This window comes from Sminthopsis crassicaudata, chromosome 6 (assembly GCF_048593235.1).
Source record: "Sminthopsis crassicaudata isolate SCR6 chromosome 6, ASM4859323v1, whole genome shotgun sequence".
NCBI classification, from domain to species: domain Eukaryota; kingdom Metazoa; phylum Chordata; class Mammalia; order Dasyuromorphia; family Dasyuridae; genus Sminthopsis; species Sminthopsis crassicaudata.
In genome coordinates this window covers 72878088-72901364 of record NC_133622.1, presented here as the reverse complement: position 1 = coordinate 72901364, position 23277 = coordinate 72878088, and the positions used below count along the sequence as shown (strand labels likewise).

Genomic DNA, 23277 nt, shown 5'->3' with positions numbered 1-23277 from the left:
GTTAACATTTAGCAATGAAGAGGAGACAATGGTAGGCAAGTAAGCTAGATGACTGAAGGAAAGATATTTTTTTAAGGCAATATTATTTGTTGGTAGAAGGAATGCTGAAAATATACTAGAGAAAGGGTGCCATAAGCAAAGTTTTAGAGGCTGCAGGAGAGATTAGCAAGGATCAGCAGGGCAGATAAGATTAGCTTTACTGAGTAAGCACACTAGCTAGCAGAAGGAAGTCAGGAAGTGAAAACACTGAGGGTTTTGAAATGAAGGATGGGGGGTGTCTATGGACATTTTTGGAAATTGCTTCATTTTTTCTTAGTGAAATGGAAGGCTAGGTCAGGTTATGATTTTTGGAGAAAGGAATATAGCAGGCAGCCCAAGGAGTAAGTCTGAAGCATGAGGAAGCTAAGCCACTGACAAAGGTAGGATGTATCAGTCCATCTATCATGAATTTGTAACATATGAATTCAGCTTAAAAAATTTTTTTTAACAGAATGGCACATATTATTTAGCAGAAAAGTTGCTATGCATTTGATTTTTGGATTCAAGATGATTTTGCTTTACAGTTTTTTTTTTAAATAAATGCCAATCAAATTATAAAAGCCTCACCAGAAAAGTTTTAGTAAACAATATGTGGATTGATAAACTGACCTATTTTCCAGCAGTGTTTTTCCCCCGCCCCCATATTATTCTTCCCTGGAAGTTATTAAGGTATATATTAACTGTATTCAGTGAAGACAAGACATGCTCTATACTTCTGATGGATGTTTATTTATCAAATCCTCACCTTAAGAGTCTTTGACTGGCTTTTTAAAATAAGAGCAGCTTCTATATCTTGACATACGTGGGTAAACCATATTGTACAGAAAACAGTTCTTAAAGATTTTTAAAATTGGAAACACTGGTCAGCATTTGGTACATGAATAAATTACACTTATACTGAAAATCTCCCCATAAGTTTTGAAAATCTGGAGGTAATTCATATAACTTGAAATGTCTTCATCTTAGAGCATTACACAAAGAATGGCTTTGTCAATGAGTACAGAAAAGTGGTAGTGTCTGATGTTTAGAGTATAATAATATACAACGCTACTAGTTTCTGATGTTAGATAAAGTAAATCATATTTCAAACTCCAGATTATGCGGGGCATTCTAAAACCTGATTAAAGTTTTATACACCAAAAATTCTGATTATATTTAGTTGTAGAAATGTATCATCAATCTTCTTAGTCAGCTTAATCATCCAGGAAAAAGTAGTTTCCACTCTTCTTTTGTTCAACATCCTATGGAAAAAAGAAAAATTATCCAAGAATCAATATGTGTTCTACTTCATGAAACTATCTCCCAACCAATACCTGAAGATGAACTTGCTAGCCTCTTCTAAGAGACTGTTTCTGGCTTATAGACTTAGACTCAATTTCATTCCCCGAGAATCTCTCCAAGTTGTTTTCGTCTCTTCCACTACTCTGTTCAAAATTCCCCTGGGTTGGGTCTTTTAAAAAGACAATGTTTGTGGTTGTCATTTTGCCTATTTGATTGATTAGAATCTTTATAAAATGTTACATCACACATTAATTCAGCAGTTAGTGATCAAATATTCAAAAGAGTGATGCTCAACACAATGAATCTAGAGACATATAAGATGTGCAGATACTATCCTCAAGGAAGCTCAAAATCAAATACCACACGTGGCCAAATATCAGATCCTTAGTACAAGTTAGTATAATATTGCCCTTCCCTCTTTCTATGGGAAAAGGAAACATAATGTTATCATCTTTTCAATAAGTTTAATAATGACCATATATTTTCCCAGTAATGTTACTTATTATGATATATCCAATACATTTTCCCAAAAGAGACCCGAATCTATGATGCTAGACTCATTTGAACTAATTCTAACAGATCTAACAAAATTTTTCACAGTTCCAAATCTTTACTAAGTAAAAGACACATAAATATTGGGGTTACTCCTATATAAAAGGCTCAATGACCAGAGAAATAAGAGTTGAACTAAAATGCTTCAAGGGTCAGTAATTTAAAAAAAAAAAAAAAGAGAATAGAGGGTTTGTTGGGACCCAATTTTTTTTTCCTCATTTAATTCTGAGTTGTCAACACTTAATACCAATTACCCCCTTCAAAACAATGCTCCCACATACCTTGATTGAATTAAGTTTATTTATTCTTGGCCTGTAGTTGTTTGGATCTCTTCTGAAAGTAATTTCAAGCTGAGATAAAAATTTATTCATACCAGCCAAAAGGGTTTGAGGACTAGGAAAAAAAAAAAAAAGTGACAAAAGTTTACTTACATATTGACTTTTACTGAAATAAAACTGCATCACTGAGGTTCAAGAAAACTGGGAATATTTGCTAATGTTACCCTATATAAAATGGCAAGTTTATGATTTTTAAACTTAATATAATTATTTGTTGTTAACTATAATCATGACTTATACTCTTCATCTAGATAGACATACAAGATGCAACTTTTTCTGGTCACAAGGCATATCATATAAAACTTTAAATTCAACAACTTGTTTTAGGAGAGGGGAATCAACAGAGAAAAGGTAGTACATACAACACATAGTATTTTAGTAAACACTTAAAAAATTTAGTAGCTACTATGTTAATTGTATTAATTTTGACTTATTTGTTTCCTTGCAAGGAAACATGATTCTTGAACACGTAAACATTGCATTTGGAAATATGAAGGTAACTAGAGCTTAAAAAATAAAAAATAACAGGGTCCTAAGTCTGAAATTCTAGATGCTTCACCTAATCTGTGGAAAATGTTTGATTTTGCTGAGCTTCTTGCTCCTAAAAATGACTTTTCTGAACTTTCATTAAGCTAAACAGGGCATAGAAAAGATAGGGATTAGCAGGGCTGAAACTTGACCCTGATCCATATTCTAGAATACTGACCTAGAAAGTAAGGAGAATGGCAATATATCACTAACTCACTCTGCAAACTCATGCAACTCTTGTCTATAAAAACACCTCTGGTTTGTAAAAATAAAGGCCTTTTCCAAGTCCACAGTTATGGAATTTTACTCAATTGGCTTGAACATTGTGGGCCCAATCCTATGTATTGTTAAAGCCTTTATTTCTGGATATGTCCTATGCTCTTCCATTTTCATAACAAATGACCAACTAGTCAAATTCAGGGAACCTGGAGGACTGATATACTTTATATATTTCTGGGAAGATATTAGTATTAGAAACCCATTCATATTTGTAAGAATATTTCTATTAGCTTACATAAATATCCAACATCGTACCTGTTTGCAAGTGTGTTCTTAGATGGAATGCCATCAAAAACAATGACCCGATCCGCTAGATAGGTGGCCATGATAAAGTCATGTTCTACCACAAAGGCTGTCTTTTTTGCATGGAGAATGAAACTAAAACAAAAAGATTTTGTAATTTTTTCAATATGGCTTCAGAAGGGGCACCAAGAAATCATATTCAAAGTTTGTTAAACACTTCTGTGTATGAGTACACATACCCGCGAATCACACTCTAATGGGCAAGACAATTTACCGTTTGACAACTCTGGCTGCCATTAGACGTTGCTCAGAATCCAAGTATGCAGATGGTTCATCAATTAAATAGACATCAGCAGGTTTGCCCAAACACAGAGCTAAAGCAACTCGTTGTAACTCACCACCAGATAATGTCTGCACCTGTGTAGAGGAGTTTAGTAAATGCTGTGATATCACGAACATTCAAATAAATAAATAAATAAATAAAAGAAAAAAAAAAAAAAATCAAAAAAAAAAACAAAAAACAACAGGTTTTAATACCTCTTGATCTATGATGTTTTCAATTTGCAGAGGCTTCATTACATCAGTGACAAATTGTGGGTGAGTATAAGCATCTCGTATCTTCTCATGTAGTAACTGGCGTACACTTCCCTGTTTTAATTTTGAAGGAAAAAAAAGGTATTTAAAATCTAAATATTTGCCCCTACACGAATGGCAAAAAAAACACAAATTTGTAAGTAAGATTTATATCCCTAATGATTTCCTTTAATTAGCAGAAAGCAAAAATAACTCACTGTTGATTTGGGACTGATCTTCTGTGGCTTATAGCTGACATTTAGAACTGGTACCTCCCCTAAAACATAGAAAATAACTATAATAAAAATGATCTTTTTGGATAATTTTGAAATCAGCATAAATGGTAAATTTAAACATTACCTCCTTCATCAGGTTTAAGTCGGCCAGCAAGCATTCTGATGAATGTAGTTTTACCAGTACCTGCGACAAAATGAAAGTGAGGAAAACATAACATGTAAAAATGAATTTTATGACGATTAAGTTTTTAGTGAATTACTAATAATATACTGAGCATTTTAAGCCAGACACTTTAAAAAAAGCAACATATATAGACATGTATGGTTTTTGTAGGTTAAGAGAAAAATATACACTTGAATTTGTACTGGGCTAAGTATTTGCTAAGAATCAACTGTCAGAAAGAATCATAGAATCTTAATCCTGATAATTAAAAAAAAAATTACAATCTTACTAGTAGCACCATTATTTCAGCTCTAGTTATTGTTGCCAAACAAAATATGGGTCTAAAGTAAAAACATAATATAAACTTCTGGATTTCTCAGAATTATTTCCTAACAATTTTCATGCAGGGAATAAATTGTCATTTTAATGAAAATTCACTTCCATTTGCTGAAATTTAACTAGTTTACTATAATTCTTTCAAAATAAGAATGCAAACATATTATGTGGAGTTTCAAAATATAAAAAGTGAACTAAATTTCTTTTGCAACAAATAAAATTTCAATTTTTCCAAGGTGTAAAATAACATTTAAAAAGTCTGTCCCTTTTTTTCCAATCATAAAGGCAATAGGAAACATGTCTGCCAGCCAATAATTTCACAGCTCACTCTCATAATGGCAATCTAATGCTATAAATGTTGGCAATAAAATTGTCTACAGTGGTAGACTCACCTGAATTTCACATAAGGAATGCTCCAAATGGAGATGAACATGGAGTTTTTTTTTAAGCTGGGTTGCCTCTGAACAACCAATTTATCCATTATTTCCTAGTCAGTATCCAAGATGAATAACTTCCCTATCAATTTATACACAGAAAACTCAGCTCAGGAAAAGTATCTTATTTTTAATGAAGAGGTTTCTTTCTTAAATGTGAATATAAACTGGGTTGAGTGACATAGATTGTAAGCGAGAAGTTAAGGTACACTGTCACAGAAAATATTTGTAGATGAACCAAGGTCATATGATCAACCCAAACCCCCACACCCTCAGACCTATAACCCAGTAATAAAGAGTATTTCTTATTAGAGTTTAAAAACTGCTTACCCATGTAGACTCAATCATCACAAATTATAACACTTACCATTTTCTCCTAGCATCACCATGATTTCAGAGTCTGTGAATTCTCCGGCAATGATTGCAAGCTCAAATTCGCCCATCTTTTTCTTCATTCCTGGATATTTATACATACACATCTTTTTCACTTCTTCCTCATTTGCTGTCTCAGCCACTTTAAAAACCAGCGATGCATCTCTAAATCTTAAGTTTTCTGTAGGAACGTAACCATCTAAGAAAATATTTATACCTGTTGGGAAACAATAGTATTAATAAAAGGAGTAAAGAATAAACATATATCAAAATACTATAATGCCTTTTAAGTTATAGATGATATTCTGCACGAGAGGTTTAAATTAATATTAGAACATAAATTTCTAGTATATAAATAACTTTAAGAATAAATAATGCTATCTTATTTTTTTGGTTCACATTCCTAGAATCAATGATATCAAAGACACAAAGTTGAATTTGAATTTCTTTAAAGTTCCTAAGATTTTATGACGAGTTCTAATGTCTTTTCCTTTCTCTTCTTTCATATATCAGAAAAGCTATTGATAGAAATTCTCAATTAGAATTCAATCCAAAGAATGGAAATAAAAATTCTTTCTATAGTTTTTAAATATTTAAAAATCTTAGTATAGTTAATTGCAGTTTTCCCTAATTCAAAAAATATATTAATAAATTAGATGCTCAGAATATTTTTCAACTACATTTACTTTTAATTTTACAGTCAATGCTTAATTTGAGACCTGACTTGGCTGTATAATAATAAGAATACCAATTAAAAAAAAAAAAAATGAACAAGGGTGATAACTGACCTATGTCTTATTTTTCTTTCTTTCTTTCTTTTTTTTTTTTTTGCTGAGGCAATTGGGGTTAAGTGACTTGCCCAGGGTCACACAGCTAGGAAGTGTTAAGTGTCTGAGACCAGATTTAAACTCAGGTCCTCCTGACTTCAGGGCTGGTGCTCTATCCACTGTGCCACCTAGCTGCCCCTGCTATGATCTTTAAAAAAAAAAAATTATAAGGAAAAACAATTCTGTGATTTTCCAAATAATTCAAAAAGTATTTCATTTGACAAATATTCAAAATGTCATTCCAAGAGTGTGCTGAGAATGAAAAGACGAAAAAAAAAAAAAGAAAAAAAAAGAAAAAAAAAAAACCCAAAACCAAAACAATAAAAAAAATAAAGCCATAACCTCAAGTATGAAATTATGTATCACATTTATTTACTATCCAAACAAAAACATTCTAGTAGAAGGGCAGTTCATCTGAGGTGAAGATATCTTTCTATTATTCTCTCAAATTAAGTACTTTAATATCAAACCATATGCCCATCTGTTGATATATAATTCTATTAATTGATAAAATTTTTACCAATTTCATTTCAGGTGAAATATTTTACTAAATTATAAAAAAATCAGAGCAAATGACTAAGAATTTGAAGAATACAAAATTAAGTTTTCTAATGTTATAGTTGTAAAGCTAAAGAACATTACTCTGGAAGAGAGATCACAGCAAGTAAAGAATTTTAAAAATTACCTTCTCTTACGCTAAAAGGCATAGTGACAACACCATAAGCACTTGGCACTCCGTACAAACAGCAGATGAAGTCAGAGAGATAATCTAAAACACTTAGGTCATGCTCCACAACAATGATATATCTGAAAATTAAAGCCACAGAACGTTTTATGTTTTCTAATTTTATGTCAAATCTTGTCTATAATACTTTGAAAATCATTTTAAAATGGATATCTTTAGCAATTCTTTTTTAAAAAGACCCATCTCTAGGAAACAAATGTGAAATTTCTTTGAAAGACAAAGGTTTCAAACTATTATATATACTATTTTAAAAACTTATTTATGCTTAAAAAAATATTATTGTTAGTGACTCTCTTCACCTATATCATCTCTTGTAACCAAAAAGTTGACTCCTACTAAACAAATCAACAAATTATGTCTGAAAACCACCCTTTATTGAGACAGGCAACATGCTTTTCAGTTTTCCATGTTTTCCTTTATCACATAACACATTATCTAGTCAATTATGTCTATTATGAACTCTCTATTACCGGTATGACTTAACTTTCCCAGGCCTCATCTGAAGAGTGCTGTGTGGTCTCTGAAGTCTGTTCCCACTCCAAACCCATAATTCTACATGCCAGCATTAATAAAGGTACCACAAAGAAATGATAAATGAAGCAATTAAAGGACAGCAAAAGACAGAATCTACCAGGGTTTCTATAGTAAACTACTTTTCTTACTAGTGATGCTGAAACTACCATCTCAATTTTTGAAGAGCTGTGTAATGAAACAAAAACAAGCATTTAAGATGAAATTGAGAAGACTGAGCACACCGGACCAAATATACTCAAATATACAGAAATTTATTCTGACAGTAGCATGGTTTTTTAAAATGCATGATTATTTAGAATATCAATATCAGAGTCAGTAAAAATAAATTTCCATAAGAACTGGGACTTAGAAATGGTATTTCCTATAAAAAGGGGTGGCGTGATATAGTGTATGAAACGAAGTCCAACTACTCGGTTCCAAGAAACATGCTGGTTGTGACTTCAAGTAAATGGCTAAGCTCAATGCCACCAGGCACAAAACTACTAACTGCCCAGGTGTCGACCTATGTTGATAGATTTTTTTTCATTGGGAGTTCCCTATGTCAGTGAAGTCACAGGTTGAGACCCATCCCATTACAAACAAAATGTGTATAGGAATAGTTTAGCAACCAGAGGCAAACAATATCTATCTTCTTATGTCTAAAAAAAAATCTAGGATAATGATCTTTGCACATATGGTGGGTCTCTGATAAAAACAAAAGCATTAAGTAGGCTTTAATAGACTATTTCCTAAGCTGATCACTTCTACAGATATTAACTAATTGTTTGTTTATCACTAAAAACCAAACCTCTCAAACCTAGCCAAAACATTCATTGCAGCAAAACACTGCTTTGGGAGTTTTCCATAGTTTCTCTCATTTATGTTAAACTAATGGTTTGATAAAACATTTTAAGAGGCATTTGCTAGTTTCATGATAATGTCCTGTTCAAAGTTCAAATAGAAGAATTACATCAAGATGGATCTATTTGTCAGATGCAATTAATTCACACAGGAAAAAAAATGTAAAAATATGAATAAAACAATGCTCAGATTACACCATGTAGTTGGAGGGACGATTTCCTGAATTATTCATTTAGTACCCAGACCTTGGGCAAAGCAGATAGACACTGAGTTGATCGCAAAGTTGCATGAGAGATGTGAAATGTGTTCAGTGATTCCAAGATTTCAGGCTATGTGCTAAAAAAGCTGATCTTTCTGACAGTAATATTCTCTAACTAATGCTAGATGGCTATGAATCTTGGTACATTATCATCTTGGAGAAATTAAAAATTTGAAGTGACCTAAATCACAATGGAAATAATCAAAGTGGGTGGAAGGAAAGCAAAACGCTGTCAATAACTTGGCACATAGAAGTGATATTTTATTACTGTAGAATTCAGCATATGTGACATGAGATGTGGGCTGGATATATGTCCAAAGTGAGGTACAGATAGACAACTAAAGTACTGCACTGGTACCAGTGAACTATTACAAGAAACAAGTGGGAAAAAAAATCCTTTGGCTTCCCTGAGGAGATGTTTTGGTAAAGAGAAATACTAAATAGGGTATGAGAAAGGGTGGATGATAGTCTGCAACTTTTATCAGTGGAAGTACAAAAGTATTGAAAAAGAATCTAGTCATCAAGTTTGTAATATAGAGAATACAGTGGAGATCAGGAAGTAGTCAGTACTGGCTAAAACTAACAAAAGATTTCAAGGAGTTAACAGGATTCAATAAGTTTATCTTGGTGGGAAGAAGGAATAGGAAGAACAAGTAGTACAAAACAAACAGTGACATGGATCCATTCGGACAGATTCTTAAGCTTAATTAATTAATTAATTAATTATTCATTAAGCTTCAGGATCCTTTAGGTACACCCCCATCCCTTCCCAACTGGGTTATTCTCTTACTGTACATACAGACTCCTAAGATATAGAACTATGCCAATCAGACATCTGTATCTTTCAGTGTTTTGTTATCCCAATCCAAATACTATTGTTCTGAAAAAACTGGCACTGGCCTAGTTACTCTGGCAATCTACAAAAGACAGAGCATGCTGGTCTCCAAAGTCTACTTTGATCTTCACTCTAAGGAAGAGAATTTATATCCTGCTCCTAATCCTCTGATAACAAAGAAAAATTTAAGAATAGTGTCAGAATTCTATCTTATAGCTCTAGGTCATCTAGAGAATAAGTTTTGGTTGAGTTCTTTCTACTTTGGCAGATAGGTGCTCACTGTTTAAATCAGGTGCCTGTCAGCTGAATAGGTAAAGTAAGGTCAGATTAAAGAAAGTTTAATTAAGATAGTAAAGAATTTGGATTTATCAGATATGCAAAATAGAACATTAAAGTAAAATGGAATAGTGGAAAGAACACTGGACAAGGAAGCAAAGGTCCTAAGCCTGAAACGCACTTTTATACTTAGCAAAGAACAAGTTGACTTATCCTAATTCCCACATTTGTAATAAAGGCATATAACTGATTATTACATATTACAGAAGACCACTGTGAGCAAAATGTTTTGTAAATCTTAAAAGGGGCTCCATATATGCATTTTTGTTATTGTTCAATAAGAAAATACAAAAGTAGAATCTGACAATTAGTTTGGAAGCTATAGGTAGGATAGACTGGATTAGGGATAAATGAGAAAATCATGAGAGCAGTTAAGAAGTAACTCAAGGACGAAGTTATAGGATCCAGAGTAGGATGTTACTAGTGTAATTATGGTTCTCCAAGGATTTGAGAACATTTTTAAAGCCTCAGAATACTCAGCTGACCTGAAATTGTACAGTTTGATTATAAAATACATTCAATTTATTGCTGTGTAGCCTACTAAGACTCAAAAAGATTATTAAACTAGAATCTAGAAATAACATATCATTTATGAGAAAATAATGGCCTTCTATTTTCTACTTTCCTTCCTTGTTCACATAGAGTACCACATGTATATGACACTTCAAAGGTCATGTTTTTTGGTAGGGTTCAGATCTGTGATTCTATCTACACTGGAAATGTCCTTCTTTGAAGCAGACAAATCTTTAGATGACTAGAATTTTAAAAATAACTAAAAAAATTTAAATGTCTGTAAGTAACAGGTACTTACCTATCAGGATTTATTAGTGATCGGATAGTAATGGCAGCCTTTAGCCGCTGCTTAACATCTAGGTAGCTAGAAGGTTCATCAAACATGAAACTATAAAGAAAACAGAACAAAAATACTCAACATTTTTGAAGAATAAGAATTATAAATTATATATGTATACCGAGTTTAAGATTGTCTATTCATATATCTCTCTATTCACCCACCTTGCCTACCCACAGGGAAATTGGTGGATCCACAAATCAAAAAAGGGATGATGATATAAAAACCAAAGAACAAATTAGGTGAACTGACCTAAAATATATTTCCTGCCACTATTAGAAATTTTTTTTTTAAACTTTACTTTGCCATACTTACTTAAAATTCCAACAATTAGAGATTAATCAGAGCTAATAAGCATTTTTTGAAAAGCCTGATTATCCTGATAAAAAGATAAATATATGATATAAATTGTCAGATCACTATTTCCCTCCTACATATTTAATGGAGGTAAAAATGATTATTCTGGGAGTTGTGTGAAGAAAGAGGCATGATGGCAATGAATACCTGGCAAAAGAGATTTTACAGGTTACTAAAATAAAAATTCTACGTCATGAAAAGAGAACATAACTTTCATTTGTCTCATTTTCTATACAGCACGGTCTTCTGTTTATGGAAGACTTTAAGCTGTACTACAGTGTAACTACATTATGGTTTGTCATTTTGGGTATGGAGGGATTAGTGTATCTCACTGCTTTAACAATGTAGAATTTTTAATGCTATTTTCTCTCATGTGTTCCTTAAAAATCTTTAATAAGGTGACATTTACACAGACATTTCACATATATATTATCTTATTTGATAGTAAGCAAAACGAATTTGCAAAAAATGCTTAAGAATTAAGGTACAAGAAACACAAAATTAACATACATATCTGCTTTCTGTATGCAAACAACAGCACAAGCAAATCTTTGCAACTCTCCTCCGGAGAGATCCTCAACATTTCGTTCTTTGAGATGGGTTAAGTCTATAAAAAAGAATATGGAACCATTAATTTAATATAATGGGAATGGTTAACACACACACACACACACACACACACACACAAAATAATAATTTTAATAATCCTTTGGAATTGATTATAGTGTGTTTCACATGTTCCTCTGATCTATAAATATAATCTTACCATTTTAAAGATGATGGAAACTGTAGCTTGAAAAAGATAAATGATGTATATGTAATCATACAGCTAGTGAATGAAGGGCTAGGAATCAAACCAGGTCTTTGTGATTCCAAGGAACTGACCTCTTTTTTCACCACCATACTCATGAGCTAAATTCATATCTGATTTTGAGACTCTTATGTTTTGATTAATATTATAATATACTAAAATGAATAATGTAGAATTAAAAATGGGTTTTAATTAGCATAGGCAACTCAATATCGTCTATTGAATGTACTATTTTCTGTATGTGTTAATGCTCCAAATATATTTTTTAAAAAATAACTTACCAAGCTGCTGACACACAATAGCTTGTGTCTTTGTTTCATCCTTCCGGTCTAAAATAGAACCCACAGTGCCCTGTGGGAAGGTATTAGAAACATTATATATATATATATAATACACACACACACAAATATAGACATAGCTTTTAATAGCATGTACAATACAATCAAACATTTATGAATTTTCAGATATGTGTAAAGGTAAAAATAAGAGTAGAGATAGTCTTTGCCCTCAAGAAGCTCACAATCTAGTAGGGAATATACTTTCCTCCCTTCCCCCAAACTATAAGATTATAATTAAGTGACCAGCAGGGAGGAGAACTCTGGCATGCAATGGAGTGTGTCTGTGTGGAGAATGTCTTGGGTATTGCACATAGGACCTAAATTCTTCTAATAAATGACTGACCTTTGCAGCTTTGGGAATCTGGTCCACATATTGAGGCTTGATAATTGCTTTTAGGTCATCTTCTAGAATCTTGGTAAAATAGTTTTGTAACTCAGATCCTCGAAAATAAGTCAAGATTTCTTGCCAATCTGGTGGATCCTTGAAAAATAAAAATACAAAATGACTGACTGAATACAGGGATTAAAAATATAAAGCACAATTGCTGAGGAAAGATTAAAGTGGATTAACAAATAGTCTCTTCAGAGTAAAGTACTTAAAAGGAATCTCACCAATGCAGAATATTTATAATGTTTTATCTTCTTTAGGGAGTATGATATAATGGGGGGAAAAATGGATTTAAACTATAAAAAGATCTAGGTTTAAATAGATTAAATGGTTTGAAGTACCTTCCAGTTCCAGATCTATAGTCTTTCAAGGTATCCAAGTCTAAGTTGTGTAAGTTTAGATATCAAAGGAATTGCTAATAAACTGATTTCTTGGGCTCATGAATTCCAAATAATCACTGAAATACAGTTTTTAAACTAAGATGATTAAAAAACACTAAGTACTTTAAAAACTTGAATATTATAGATTTTATGTCAAAAAACTAACAAAATTACCTTAAAGTGTTAATGTTCACAAAAAATCAATACCTACATCATATTTTCCAAGGTTTGGTTTTTGCTTTCCTGCTAAAATTTTCAAGGCAGTTGATTTTCCAATACCATTAGTTCCAACTAATCCCAAAACTTCACCTGGACGAGGGATAGGCAACCTGCATATGTAAATAAAAATGCTAATACTGAAAAGCACAAACTTGGTCATGAGAAATCCCTAAGTTGTTTCTGATCACCTACTTTTAAGGTATTTGTACCCCACATGTCTACTAACATTCAGAAAGATAAACTATATATAAATGCCAGCTATTACTGACAATTAAAAGATATATCCATGATTAATGGTTAATTGTTAGAAACGCATCCATGACCAGCACAATTCCTAATTTTGCTTATTCAACTTTCTTTCAGTGAAGTCCCAATTATAACATGCAAAAAGCAAATTATTGTGATATTTAGCACAGCAAGCTACCCCCTCCTCCAAGTCTTTTTTTCTGGCCTGCCACTTTATAGACAAGGAGAAAGTGCCAGATCAATGAGACATTCCTCCTCCTTACCCCTGCAGCACTGGGGCCTAAGAACTGGAAGACTGTGAAATAGCTTTTCATTAACAAATCTATACTACCATATTCAAAATATGTGCCACTCATTAAGAGCAATATACACTTTTCTGTGATTTAATTCCTTTTACGTGATCTTTACTCTACAGAAATACAATAATATCAAAGATGAATTCCCCAAAGATATATAACCGCACTAGTAAGAATATTAGTCGTTCCTAAATTCAATTGTCAAACCCGAGTCTGAGGTCTCTTTGAAAGATACATACATTATAAATAACAGTAATTACAGGCTGCACATGTTCATGCAAATCAGATTTCAGAAAAAAAGAGCTGGCTACATTTAAATCAATTATGGCATATTTTGGAAAGCACACTATATACTCAATGAATGACTTTTCATAATGTTCCAATACTGTACTACCTGTTGTATAATTAACAAACTCTTCTTCCATTTCCTCCTACCCTGAGTATCTGAAAGGCACACAAATTTAATCAAATGCATTTTACTTTACAATATTTATGGTATGTCAAAGTAAAAAAGATAAACAGTTTGAAAATATACCTGTGAAGTTTGAAAGCATTGGCACAATATCGATGCGTTGTTTCCTTTTCTAGGTTGCTAGGTAAATTGACGATTGACAAAGCGCCAAAAGGGCATTTCTGTAATTTGAAGAAAAAGATTCAGAAATTAAGTGCTTTTCTCTTGAGTCAGGTATGGACTGATTTTACTCCTTTGGTCTCCCTTTTAACATCGTCTAGATGCAGACAACTATATCTTATTACATCTTTCCTCTTTTTAAGCACTTTAATAAACATCCCTTTAAAGTTTGTTTTACTTGAGACCCTTCCCTTTCCAATTCCTTTTTCTCATTCCCTCACACCCCTTTGCTGTCCCCATCTCCCTGGTGAGTATAATGCATTATTAAATTAACTTCTTTTGATTGTATTGAACTTTCATTTATTCAGTTCAGACAAGATTGGGATTCACAATATATTTATTTCCTTTCCCACTTCATGTTAGTATATCTTTCTTTTAATGTGCCCTAAAGATGATTATTTCAATTTAAAGAATTCTCATTTCCTTTCTCATCTGTCCCCAAATCAAGAGTATTGTAATTTAAATACTGAAAAGTTAATAATTAAAAACAAAAAAACCCTCAAGCTGAACAAGAGTGAAAATATTAAAATATTGCTTGTTAAGAGTTTACCATCATCAAACATGTTGTTTGTAAGTGGAAATAAGAGTATTATAATCACTGGCAGTCCAGGAAATTATATCTGAATAAATAAATGAAATTTAAAAGAAAAATTGAAAAAAAAATAAATTCTGCTGATAGAGACAGTCTTAATCTTTTCCAGATACATATCTAAAGATCTAAAGTCATACTACATATGCTCCCAACTTTATAACTTGTTTCTTCTGAGTTTCTTGAAAATAGAGAGTAAGTTTTCAAGTACTTTATGAAACTGTCAAAGCATATTTAAGCCAATGTAAAATGAAATGTCATTAATTAAAAAAAATAGGCACAACAGTTGTCATTAAAAACAACAATAAAAAAAGGGTATAAAATTCCAAATAGAAACTTAACAATATTAGGGCTTAATATACTGATTTGCTCTAATATGTTTACAGAGTATCACTTTTGGTGCATAAATTGTATAACATTCACAAGTAAAAATTTTGTAATATTTGTAAGTAAAGATCCTAATTGAAAAATCTAGATCATTAATTCCACAGAAAAGAGTAAGGGAATTTTTTGCTACTCTAAAAAATTCACACTCAAAGAAGAGAAACTACTAATATTTCAAACTTTTATAATAATTCAAACACACATTTACAATCAACCCAGAATTGAAACATATCCAAAAATTCTAGAGTGATCCCAAAGGAGATTCCTTTTCTGCATACTGACCTCTCCCCTCCATTTAATATTAATAAAATTGAGACCATATATAAACCAATAAAAGTTATAAGAGAAACAGTTTCACTGATATGCATGCATGTGTGTATACACATAAGGATAACAACTAAATCTACCAAGTTTTCCCTCTTACAATGAATTTATTTCACATATAATTATTATTATGTGATCACATAATGGAAGAAAATTGTATTGCTAAATTTTCTTATTACACCCCCCTTTTTTTTTTTTACCTCTTAAAAAGTAATGTTATCACAAGCTTGTATTTATTATTGAGCCTAAAGTTGCCATTATAATAAGAGCACAGGGAAAATCATTTACCTTAATACATATACCACAACCAATGCAAAGTGTTTCAGAAATCCATGCGATTTTGCTCTGTGGTGTAACCTCTATGCATAGTTTTCCTGATAAAAGAAACAATGTGCAAAATATTTTAACTAGTACAATTGTGATAGTGTTTATTTATTGAGGCATATGATACTAATTTAGATATTAATTCTATAATTTTGGGTACAACAACTTGGTAAGAAGTTCAGACACTGATGTAAGGTTTACCACAATCAGGCTTCCAATGTATATTCTGGTCTTCTGGTTTTTTTTCTGTATAACATTCTACACAGAGAACTTTGTGCTAGCCAAACTAGCTAGTTGTTCTATTTTATTTGATTCTTTTTGCCTCTATTCAGATTCCTTCTACAACTCTATCTGTAGAAATCCTTTATGTTAATGTAAAATCCACCTCAGTAATCATAAAAATTAAATCTTTCCTGATTCTATCCCAGTTAGAAACGATGCCTTCTTCAACCTCCCCTCTATTTTTTCTTTTTCTTCCCTGTTTTCTCCTTTGCCATTATTATACCCCAATTTGTTTTAGAGTTATTTTATCTTTCTATTAAACATAAACTTTTGATAGCCAGGGACTATGTAATTTTTCACCTGTATTCCCATACTTAACTCAGTGTACTGAAAATTATCTGGGCTTAAGGATTATTAGATTTTAACTGTACATCGTAGGTACTGCCTTGGAAATAATATAAGTAGGAAGGATCTTCCTAATAACTTATTAAGTAGGTTTTTCAACCCATATACTCTATCTCTCCCTGCCTCGTAATCTAATAAAATCTAATCTATCAAGCAAAACTCTACTCAGAAGTCTTGACCTAGAGGACAAGATGGGACTACTTTTCAGTATTCCAAGAATAAAAGAAACAACAGGATTTGAATATTCCCCTGAAAGTATTTTTTGGATAATAAACTTGGTTGATTATGGGAGCTGAGTTCCACAATGTAGACTTTTTTTTTTTTTTTTGGTTAGGCTTGAAAAGGACTTTCTTTTTCATTAACCAGAATTCAAGCTTACTTATCCATTTTATGCACACCAATTTTCTCTCAGAAAAGAAAAAAAATTGATATTCCTTTATGTGGGAATAAAACCATTACAACAAAATGTTAAGTCTGTACTCAAAATTTGTCCAAAATTATTTTGAAGCCAAATTAGTTTATTTAAATTCTCCTTATATTGACTTAGTCTGCAGAATAACTCACCCATTCTCACTACTGGACAGCTCTTTTTGCACTCTTGTCGGCATTTCTTTGGCTTACATTTGTCATGATTGACAATAGCAATTCTTGTTAATTTGTCTGCCATATTCGTCAATGCAGGCTTACAATACAGCAAGAAAGATGACTCTGTAAGCAAGAGAAGCAGGAACCCAGGTCTTCTTGATTAAAATAGGATTAAAAAACAAACAGAAAAAACTGGTTAAAAATAAATTGACTCCTGTATCAAAATGTTAATATTAAGTATTCATATTTTCATATGAAATCTTGTTCATGTTATGAAGCACATACATTATATTTAAACACAAGTATTCAGTTTCTGCAAAATAAAGTAGGTAAACATTTTTGTTCACAATTCTAAAATAAAATATTTGAAATACACTTAAATTCACTTTAGTTATGGAATCACAACATAATGGGGTTAAATGGAGCTTCATTGTATACTTTTTTATCTGTCACAGCATAAGTTGAAGTAAAAACAAATTTGGTTTTGACCACTTCCAAGAGGATTTATCTGGGAAGAATTAGAGGGACCTCATTATAACATTACTTACCAATGATAATTATATGTTGGTATCATCAACCAAGCCTCTAATTAATTTCAAACACTTTGCCATATTGAAAAACATATAAGAATAGTGAACACAATGCATTAAAAAAAAAAAAAAAAAAAAAAACATGAAATGACAGGAGAACCAACCTACTTGTACTTTAAAATCTTGTGACTTTATTAAGACAGACATAAGGGGTATTCTTAGAATATTGATCAAATGAAATTATTTCAAAAGATACCCCAATCTCAAGGTCAATCATATCTTTAAAAATGCTCACAAGGTTTATGAAGTTGTAAAATAGAAAGAGAATCACCAAAGTAGGTTTTTCTTACTGTCTGTATCAATAATCCCTGATCAAGATTATGGAATATGGATGGATGCAGTCCAGGATATTTCCAAATATTTAAAAGTTTCTAAAAACCTCAAAAAAAATTTTTTTTCTAATTAAAAAATCTTTTTTTAAGGATAGTGTTGAATTTTACAAGTTGGTACCTCACTGATTTTTTTTAGTATTTGTTCAATACCTAGAAAATCAAAAAAAGGAGACTTGGTGATCCCTAAGATCCCTTTCAGTTCCAAAGATAAAGATTTATCTGTTATTTAATCACATCTCTTGAACAGAAGCCCTGTAATTTAAAACTTTTCCTATGTCTTGTTCTTGATTCCTAGTTTCATCACTTTCTTTTCTATACTGTGAATTGGCCAAGACACCTGAAACTCAACATGTCTTAAAAGAGAACTGTTCTATCTTCCTCCCAAGATCCTCCCTTATTCCCAATTTTCTCATTACTGTCAAGTATCCTTATCCTCCCAGTCAATTCAGGCCCCAAACTTGGGTGTTATTCTCAATTTATCTGCACTGTTAGTCAATCTATTATCAAGTCTGGTCATTTTAACCTGCACATCTCTCCTACATGTCTCATTATCTCTCAATTTATCTGTACTTTTAGCCACTCTGTTACCAACTCTGTCATTTCTATCTACACAACATCTCTCCTCTATGTCCCATTACCTCCGCTTTACAGTCACATCTAGTTCAGGCCCACAATACCACATACATTCTACTTGGCCTTTCTGCTTCAATTTTCTCCCCTAATTCATCTTGGTAAATTCTATATTAAACTTAAATAATCTATAAAACTGATGACAAAATTGCTACAAGTCTTGCCTAAAAATTACATTGCAAATAAATCTATACTAAGCAGTATAACTCAGTTGTCAAAGTAATTGTCCTAAAGTGCATGCCTGACCATGTTATACACATGCTTTCCAATGAAAACCACTGGTTCTAGGTTACCTTTGGGATCAAATACAAAATCCTGTTTGATCTGATGCAATCAGCCCCTGACTACCTTTCTAGTTATATGTTCTTCTTCCCTCTATGCCAAAGATATGCTCATTTATTTGCTATTCCTCTCACACAAGTTCATTTCCTAACTAATAGGTTGCCCCCCATGTTTGGAATGCTCTGCCTACTAGTGTTAAGACTCCCTGCTCCTCCCATCACTGGTGCCTCCCCTTTAAAATTACCTTTCATTTACTCTGTATATCTTATATGTTCATAGTTATTTTCATGTTGTCTTCCCAATTAGAATGAGACTACCGTGATGGCAGGAACCATGTTTTTGCATACGCTGCATCTCTAGCACACAGCCACATGGCTGGCACATAATAAAAGCTCAATAAATGCTTCATGACTGATTCTGAACCTAAACTTCTTGAGGGCTGGGAATGGTTTTATTTGTCCCTTAGATATAGTAGGGTGAAGAAATAAAATCTCTTTTTAGTGAATTTTTATTTTCTATGACATAATAGGGTAAGAGCTAGAAGGTATCCATAAGGGCAATGTTATAAAACTACTTGATCACGTGAACTATATTAAAATAATATTCCTCTTTTCTCAGACTCAGTAAAATGTTTCAAAATAAAAAATTTGAACTAACAATTCAGAAGTTTAATTGAAGAAATAGAATTTAGAGATGATAAGAAACAGCACAGGCATGACTGGAAAATGACTTAAGACAAAATGTGGCAGTATGTGGGTTAACATACAATTTAAAAAAAATCTATTTTCCCACACATATGAAAATTTGTGAACATTGTTAACTTATTTTTCTAAGCCAAAATTATTCTTACTTTCCTCTTCCCTGAAGAAAGAATGCCTATAGGACTGTTCATCAACAGATCAAGCATTTATCAATCTCTTGAGACATGCCAGGAAATGTTCTAGGTAGTTGGGACATAAACACAAAAAGGCCTGTTCCTGCTTTCAAGGAGCTTACATTTTATTTGGTAGACAGAACACATTTACAGATTAGTTGATACATGATATACACAAAATAAAATGCTCCTACAATTTGAAGAGGGGCTGTAGAAAACAGAGGAATGAAATCGGTAATACTAAGTTTTGAAGTAAACTTCCAAGAGACAAGAGAGAAAAAGAAAGGCATTCCAGATATGGGTAGAACTGTGCAAAGGCATGTGGGTTGGAAATGGAATACATCATCAGAAGTAAAGCAAGCGCCAATTTGAGAGATAGGGGTTAAAACTAATCAACTTAGAAAGATAGGCTACAACCAAATTGTAAATGTGAAAGGGAAGCTGTGATTTGGGCAATTGATTCCAAGGAGCAGAAAAGAAATGGATCTAAATCTGATAAAGCAAACAGAATAGAAAGGGAAGTACAAATCCCTCATTATCATTCACTTAGCAGACCCGAAAATGCAGACAAGCTGGATACAAGTGTGCTAGCTAATACTAACAAGGGGAGAAAAAAAATTAAAGGGTTTCTTGGGGTTTTAAAAAAATCTCAAATAATAACTACTAACATTTATATGGGCTTTCTTTTACAAAATGCTTTTATGTAAGTTCTATAATAAAATTTATGATCATAGTTTTAGAGCTGGAAGAAACTTCAAAGGAAATCTAGTTCAACACCCTCATTTATGGCAAAAGATGCTTATGCTGAGGAACAATGGTAAGTGTTACACAGGGAGTAAGGGAGGGGAAATATGAGCCCAAGGCTTGCTACCCATCCAAGCAGTCTTGTCACTCACTGTACCTTGTTTGTTAATTTTCAACACTATTTAGTAAGTAGGGAAGGATGTTATTATCCCCATTTTAAGAGATGAAATCCAATTCGGTTACCAAGTTATTATAGAAAATGCAACACAACTTGATTCATCTTAGCAATTAGTGCTCTAGTAGCAGTCAATAAATATTTAATAGTATCACACGAAAATGCACATATCTAGTCACAGCTAGTTAACACTCATAAAAACATGTAAGAAGTTGGGAGTGAACAACTGATTTCAGAGAGTAGACCGTAGACATCTATAACATCCTGCCCATTGTGGGGAGTTGGGGTAGGCTAAGTAGGGAAGGGTAGGTGTGATTTCACACATTTATCTGTCAGTGGGGAAACGCCTTCCGCCTTCCGCAGATGAAGATCAGGAACTCGGTAGCTTAGAGTTGCTAATAAGTCAAGTCCAAAAGAATCTAAGTTTCTTGAGGAGGTTTCATTTACCTTTGTATTCCTAGTACCTGGTATACAGCAGACACTAAACAAATGCTTGATTACAGTTTAAGAGACAATATAAAAGTGACTGTGACTGTCGTACAGTTGCTACGTGTCAAAGGCAGAACTCCACAGTCTCACATTCTATTCATTAAACCAAGACGCCAATAGAGACGCACAAAGTACAGACGTGGTTTACTGAATTTTAATAAAGAAATATCATTCCCTTGTCATTTAAATACTAGGCGTTCTTAGGAAAACAATGTTTTATTTTTGAAGAGGGGAGAGGAGAATGTTTCCAATTCAAATGAAAATCAAGATAAAGACCCATCCCAGTTAACAGAGGATAGCCCCGGGTTGCTGGAAAGTGGTGGTTATCTCAATACACACCGGCGGTCATGGGCAAGCAGCTACAGCCAAAAAGCCAGGACAGTGATTACAGACTGTCAACGTGGCTGGAAAGAATTCTTAAAATCAACCAAGTCTCGCTAACAAGAGCTTCCCGGATGGTCCCGGAACATGACAGAAACTAAACCTATAGCTGCTAAGGGTCCCAGGTGCCTCCCCACTCACCCACACCCAACACCTCGGGGTCGTCTTTGCCTCCTCCTACCTTTCCCTCCACATCCATCTGCTGCCAAGTCCTCGTTTCCACCTTCACAGCCAGCGCCCCCACCCTGGCGCAGGTCCGTGGAAAGCCTGGACCACCGCACTGAAGCCGCTCCCGCTTTCCTCCAGCATCAAACACCAAGCACACGGTCCCTAGACTTGACCCTCCTCACTCCATAGGCTACAGGATCCCGCACTCTCCACACGTGCCGACTCGCGGCATCTTCAAGGGCTGGAATTGACCCGCCTGGGATTCCGTCTCCTCTACAGGACCTGCTCCCCCACAGCAGGGGCTGCTCCTAATTTCTCCCACTCCCAGCTTACAGTAGGTTTACAATTACAGAAGAGTGGGGAGGAGAGGAAAAGTTGGGCCAAACATCTAGGAGAAATCACGAGTGTTCCACAGAACAAACATGGGAGGACAGGGGAAAGTAAAGGGATTGGGGAGAAGCAATAGGAATAAGACTTAACAGTGGACCGAGCAGCCTCGGGAGGGTGAGCGAGCCTGGCCCCAGACAAATAACGAGGGCGCCCAGTTAGTGGCGAAAGGGTGAAGGGTCAAGGGGAAGGGGGTGAGCACTGCAGGGCGGCCCGCGGCACGGCGAGATAAGCGCTCCAGCCATCCGAGCAGAGACTTAAGCACAAAATGCCGGTGGGGGTGGGGGTGCGGTGACTCATCTTCCAGGACACTGGCGCGGCCGGCGGACGAGGGGAGGCCTGCTGTCCCACGTTTTCTAAAAGCATGGGGGAAGGTCCCAAGAGCTCAGAAGGTTGGGGGCTGCCTTCCGAGGGGCTGCCCTTAGCCATGCGGGTTGGAGACGGGGCAGGGAGAACACCAGCGTCCGACCCCAGGTGACAGAGCCTAGGTTCTAACACGCGGACGCCCCACCCCCACGCCGCAGCTCCAGGCTCGCGCTCCGGCGGTTCCGGCTGACCCGCCCGGCACGAGCCCCCGGCGCCCCTGTCTCCCGGCCTAGCCCTCGGACCCGCTCTCGCTCTCTCCCTCCGCGGACGAAGGCTTTTCTCGTCTCCGCTCCGCTCCGGAGAGGGCAGAGACCCCGCGCCCCGGCTGCCCATCTTACCTGGAAGAAAACGACCGCCCCGGGAGCGGGGAGGGCGGCGGCAGCCACGACCTAGGATCCGGCCTCAGGCTGTGGGCCGCACAACGTGTTCCTGCGGCCGCCGGCCAAAATGGCGGTGCCCAGCCGCCGCCTCGCGCTCACCGTAGAGACGGAAGTGCGCGTGCGTAAAGTAGCCTGCTGGCGGTGGAGCGCTGCGAGGAGGGAGGAAGGTTTAGGTAGCCCTAAGGAGCGGTTGACGTCATCGGAGTGCGCCGCGAAGTGGCGTATGGAGGGCGGCGCCGGGGCTGTTGGGAGCCCGCGGAGGTCTGAAGAGAGGAGACTAGTCAACCTTGCTGGGCTGGGCTGTATGGTGTCCTGCCGGGACGCCCGCTTGCCACGCTGCGGCCTGGAGAACCGTAAGTGAAGGGCGGCGAGGAGGAACA

At 34.8% G+C, this 23277-nt stretch overlaps 2 protein-coding genes across 10 annotated transcripts in view; one reads left to right on the top strand and one right to left on the bottom strand.

Moving 5' to 3' along the window:
- Positions 1–747: 747 nt before the first annotated feature.
- ABCE1 (ATP binding cassette subfamily E member 1) lies at positions 748–23040 on the bottom strand. 5 transcript variants are annotated; one of them, XR_012483709.1, is made up of 18 exons: positions 22856–23035; positions 17079–17251; positions 15852–15937; positions 14171–14268; positions 13086–13203; positions 12450–12587; positions 12050–12119; positions 11468–11564; positions 10562–10651; positions 6887–7008; positions 5370–5591; positions 4194–4253; positions 4052–4110; positions 3798–3908; positions 3535–3677; positions 3253–3395; positions 2154–2327; positions 748–1280 (listed from the first exon to the last, which is right to left on the bottom strand). XR_012483709.1 is itself a non-coding variant. In XM_074276658.1 (18 exons), exons 2-18 carry the CDS (start codon positions 17179–17181, stop codon positions 1233–1235), a joined length of 1800 nt encoding a protein of 599 aa, XP_074132759.1. In that variant the 5' UTR covers positions 17182–17222; positions 22856–23040; the 3' UTR covers positions 748–1232. The 5 variants fall into 5 exon arrangements, 4 of the variants coding, with proteins under 4 accessions (XP_074132759.1, XP_074132756.1, XP_074132757.1 ...); XM_074276658.1 differs by having other exon boundaries at positions 2154–2265; positions 3273–3395; positions 17079–17222; positions 22856–23040; XM_074276655.1 differs by having other exon boundaries at positions 2154–2265; positions 3273–3395.
- Positions 22965–23277, top strand: part of ANAPC10 (anaphase promoting complex subunit 10) — a 110394-nt gene continuing 110081 nt past the window's right edge. The window contains exon 1 of one of the 5 annotated variants that reach the window (XM_074276667.1): positions 22965–23250. In XM_074276667.1, coding sequence (XP_074132768.1) covers positions 22965–23250 — 286 coding nt within the window. The remainder of the gene's footprint in view (positions 23251–23277) is intronic. The other 4 variants (XM_074276661.1, XM_074276662.1, XM_074276665.1 and 1 more) reach the window with 4 other exon arrangements.

Bases quoted from the DNA above. Each gene is read 5' to 3' on its own strand.
- ABCE1 (XM_074276658.1), bottom strand. From the start codon at position 17,181: ATGGCAGACAAATTAACAAGAATTGCTATTGTCAATCATGACAAATGT. The intron at 13,204-14,170 runs GTATATTTTCAA...TTACATATGCAG, and splicing joins AATGCTTTCAAACTTCACAG to GTTGCCTATCCCTCGTCCAG. The intron at 10,652-11,467 runs GTATGTTAATTT...TTTTCTTTATAG, and splicing joins TGCATACAGAAAGCAGATAT to TTTCATGTTTGATGAACCTT.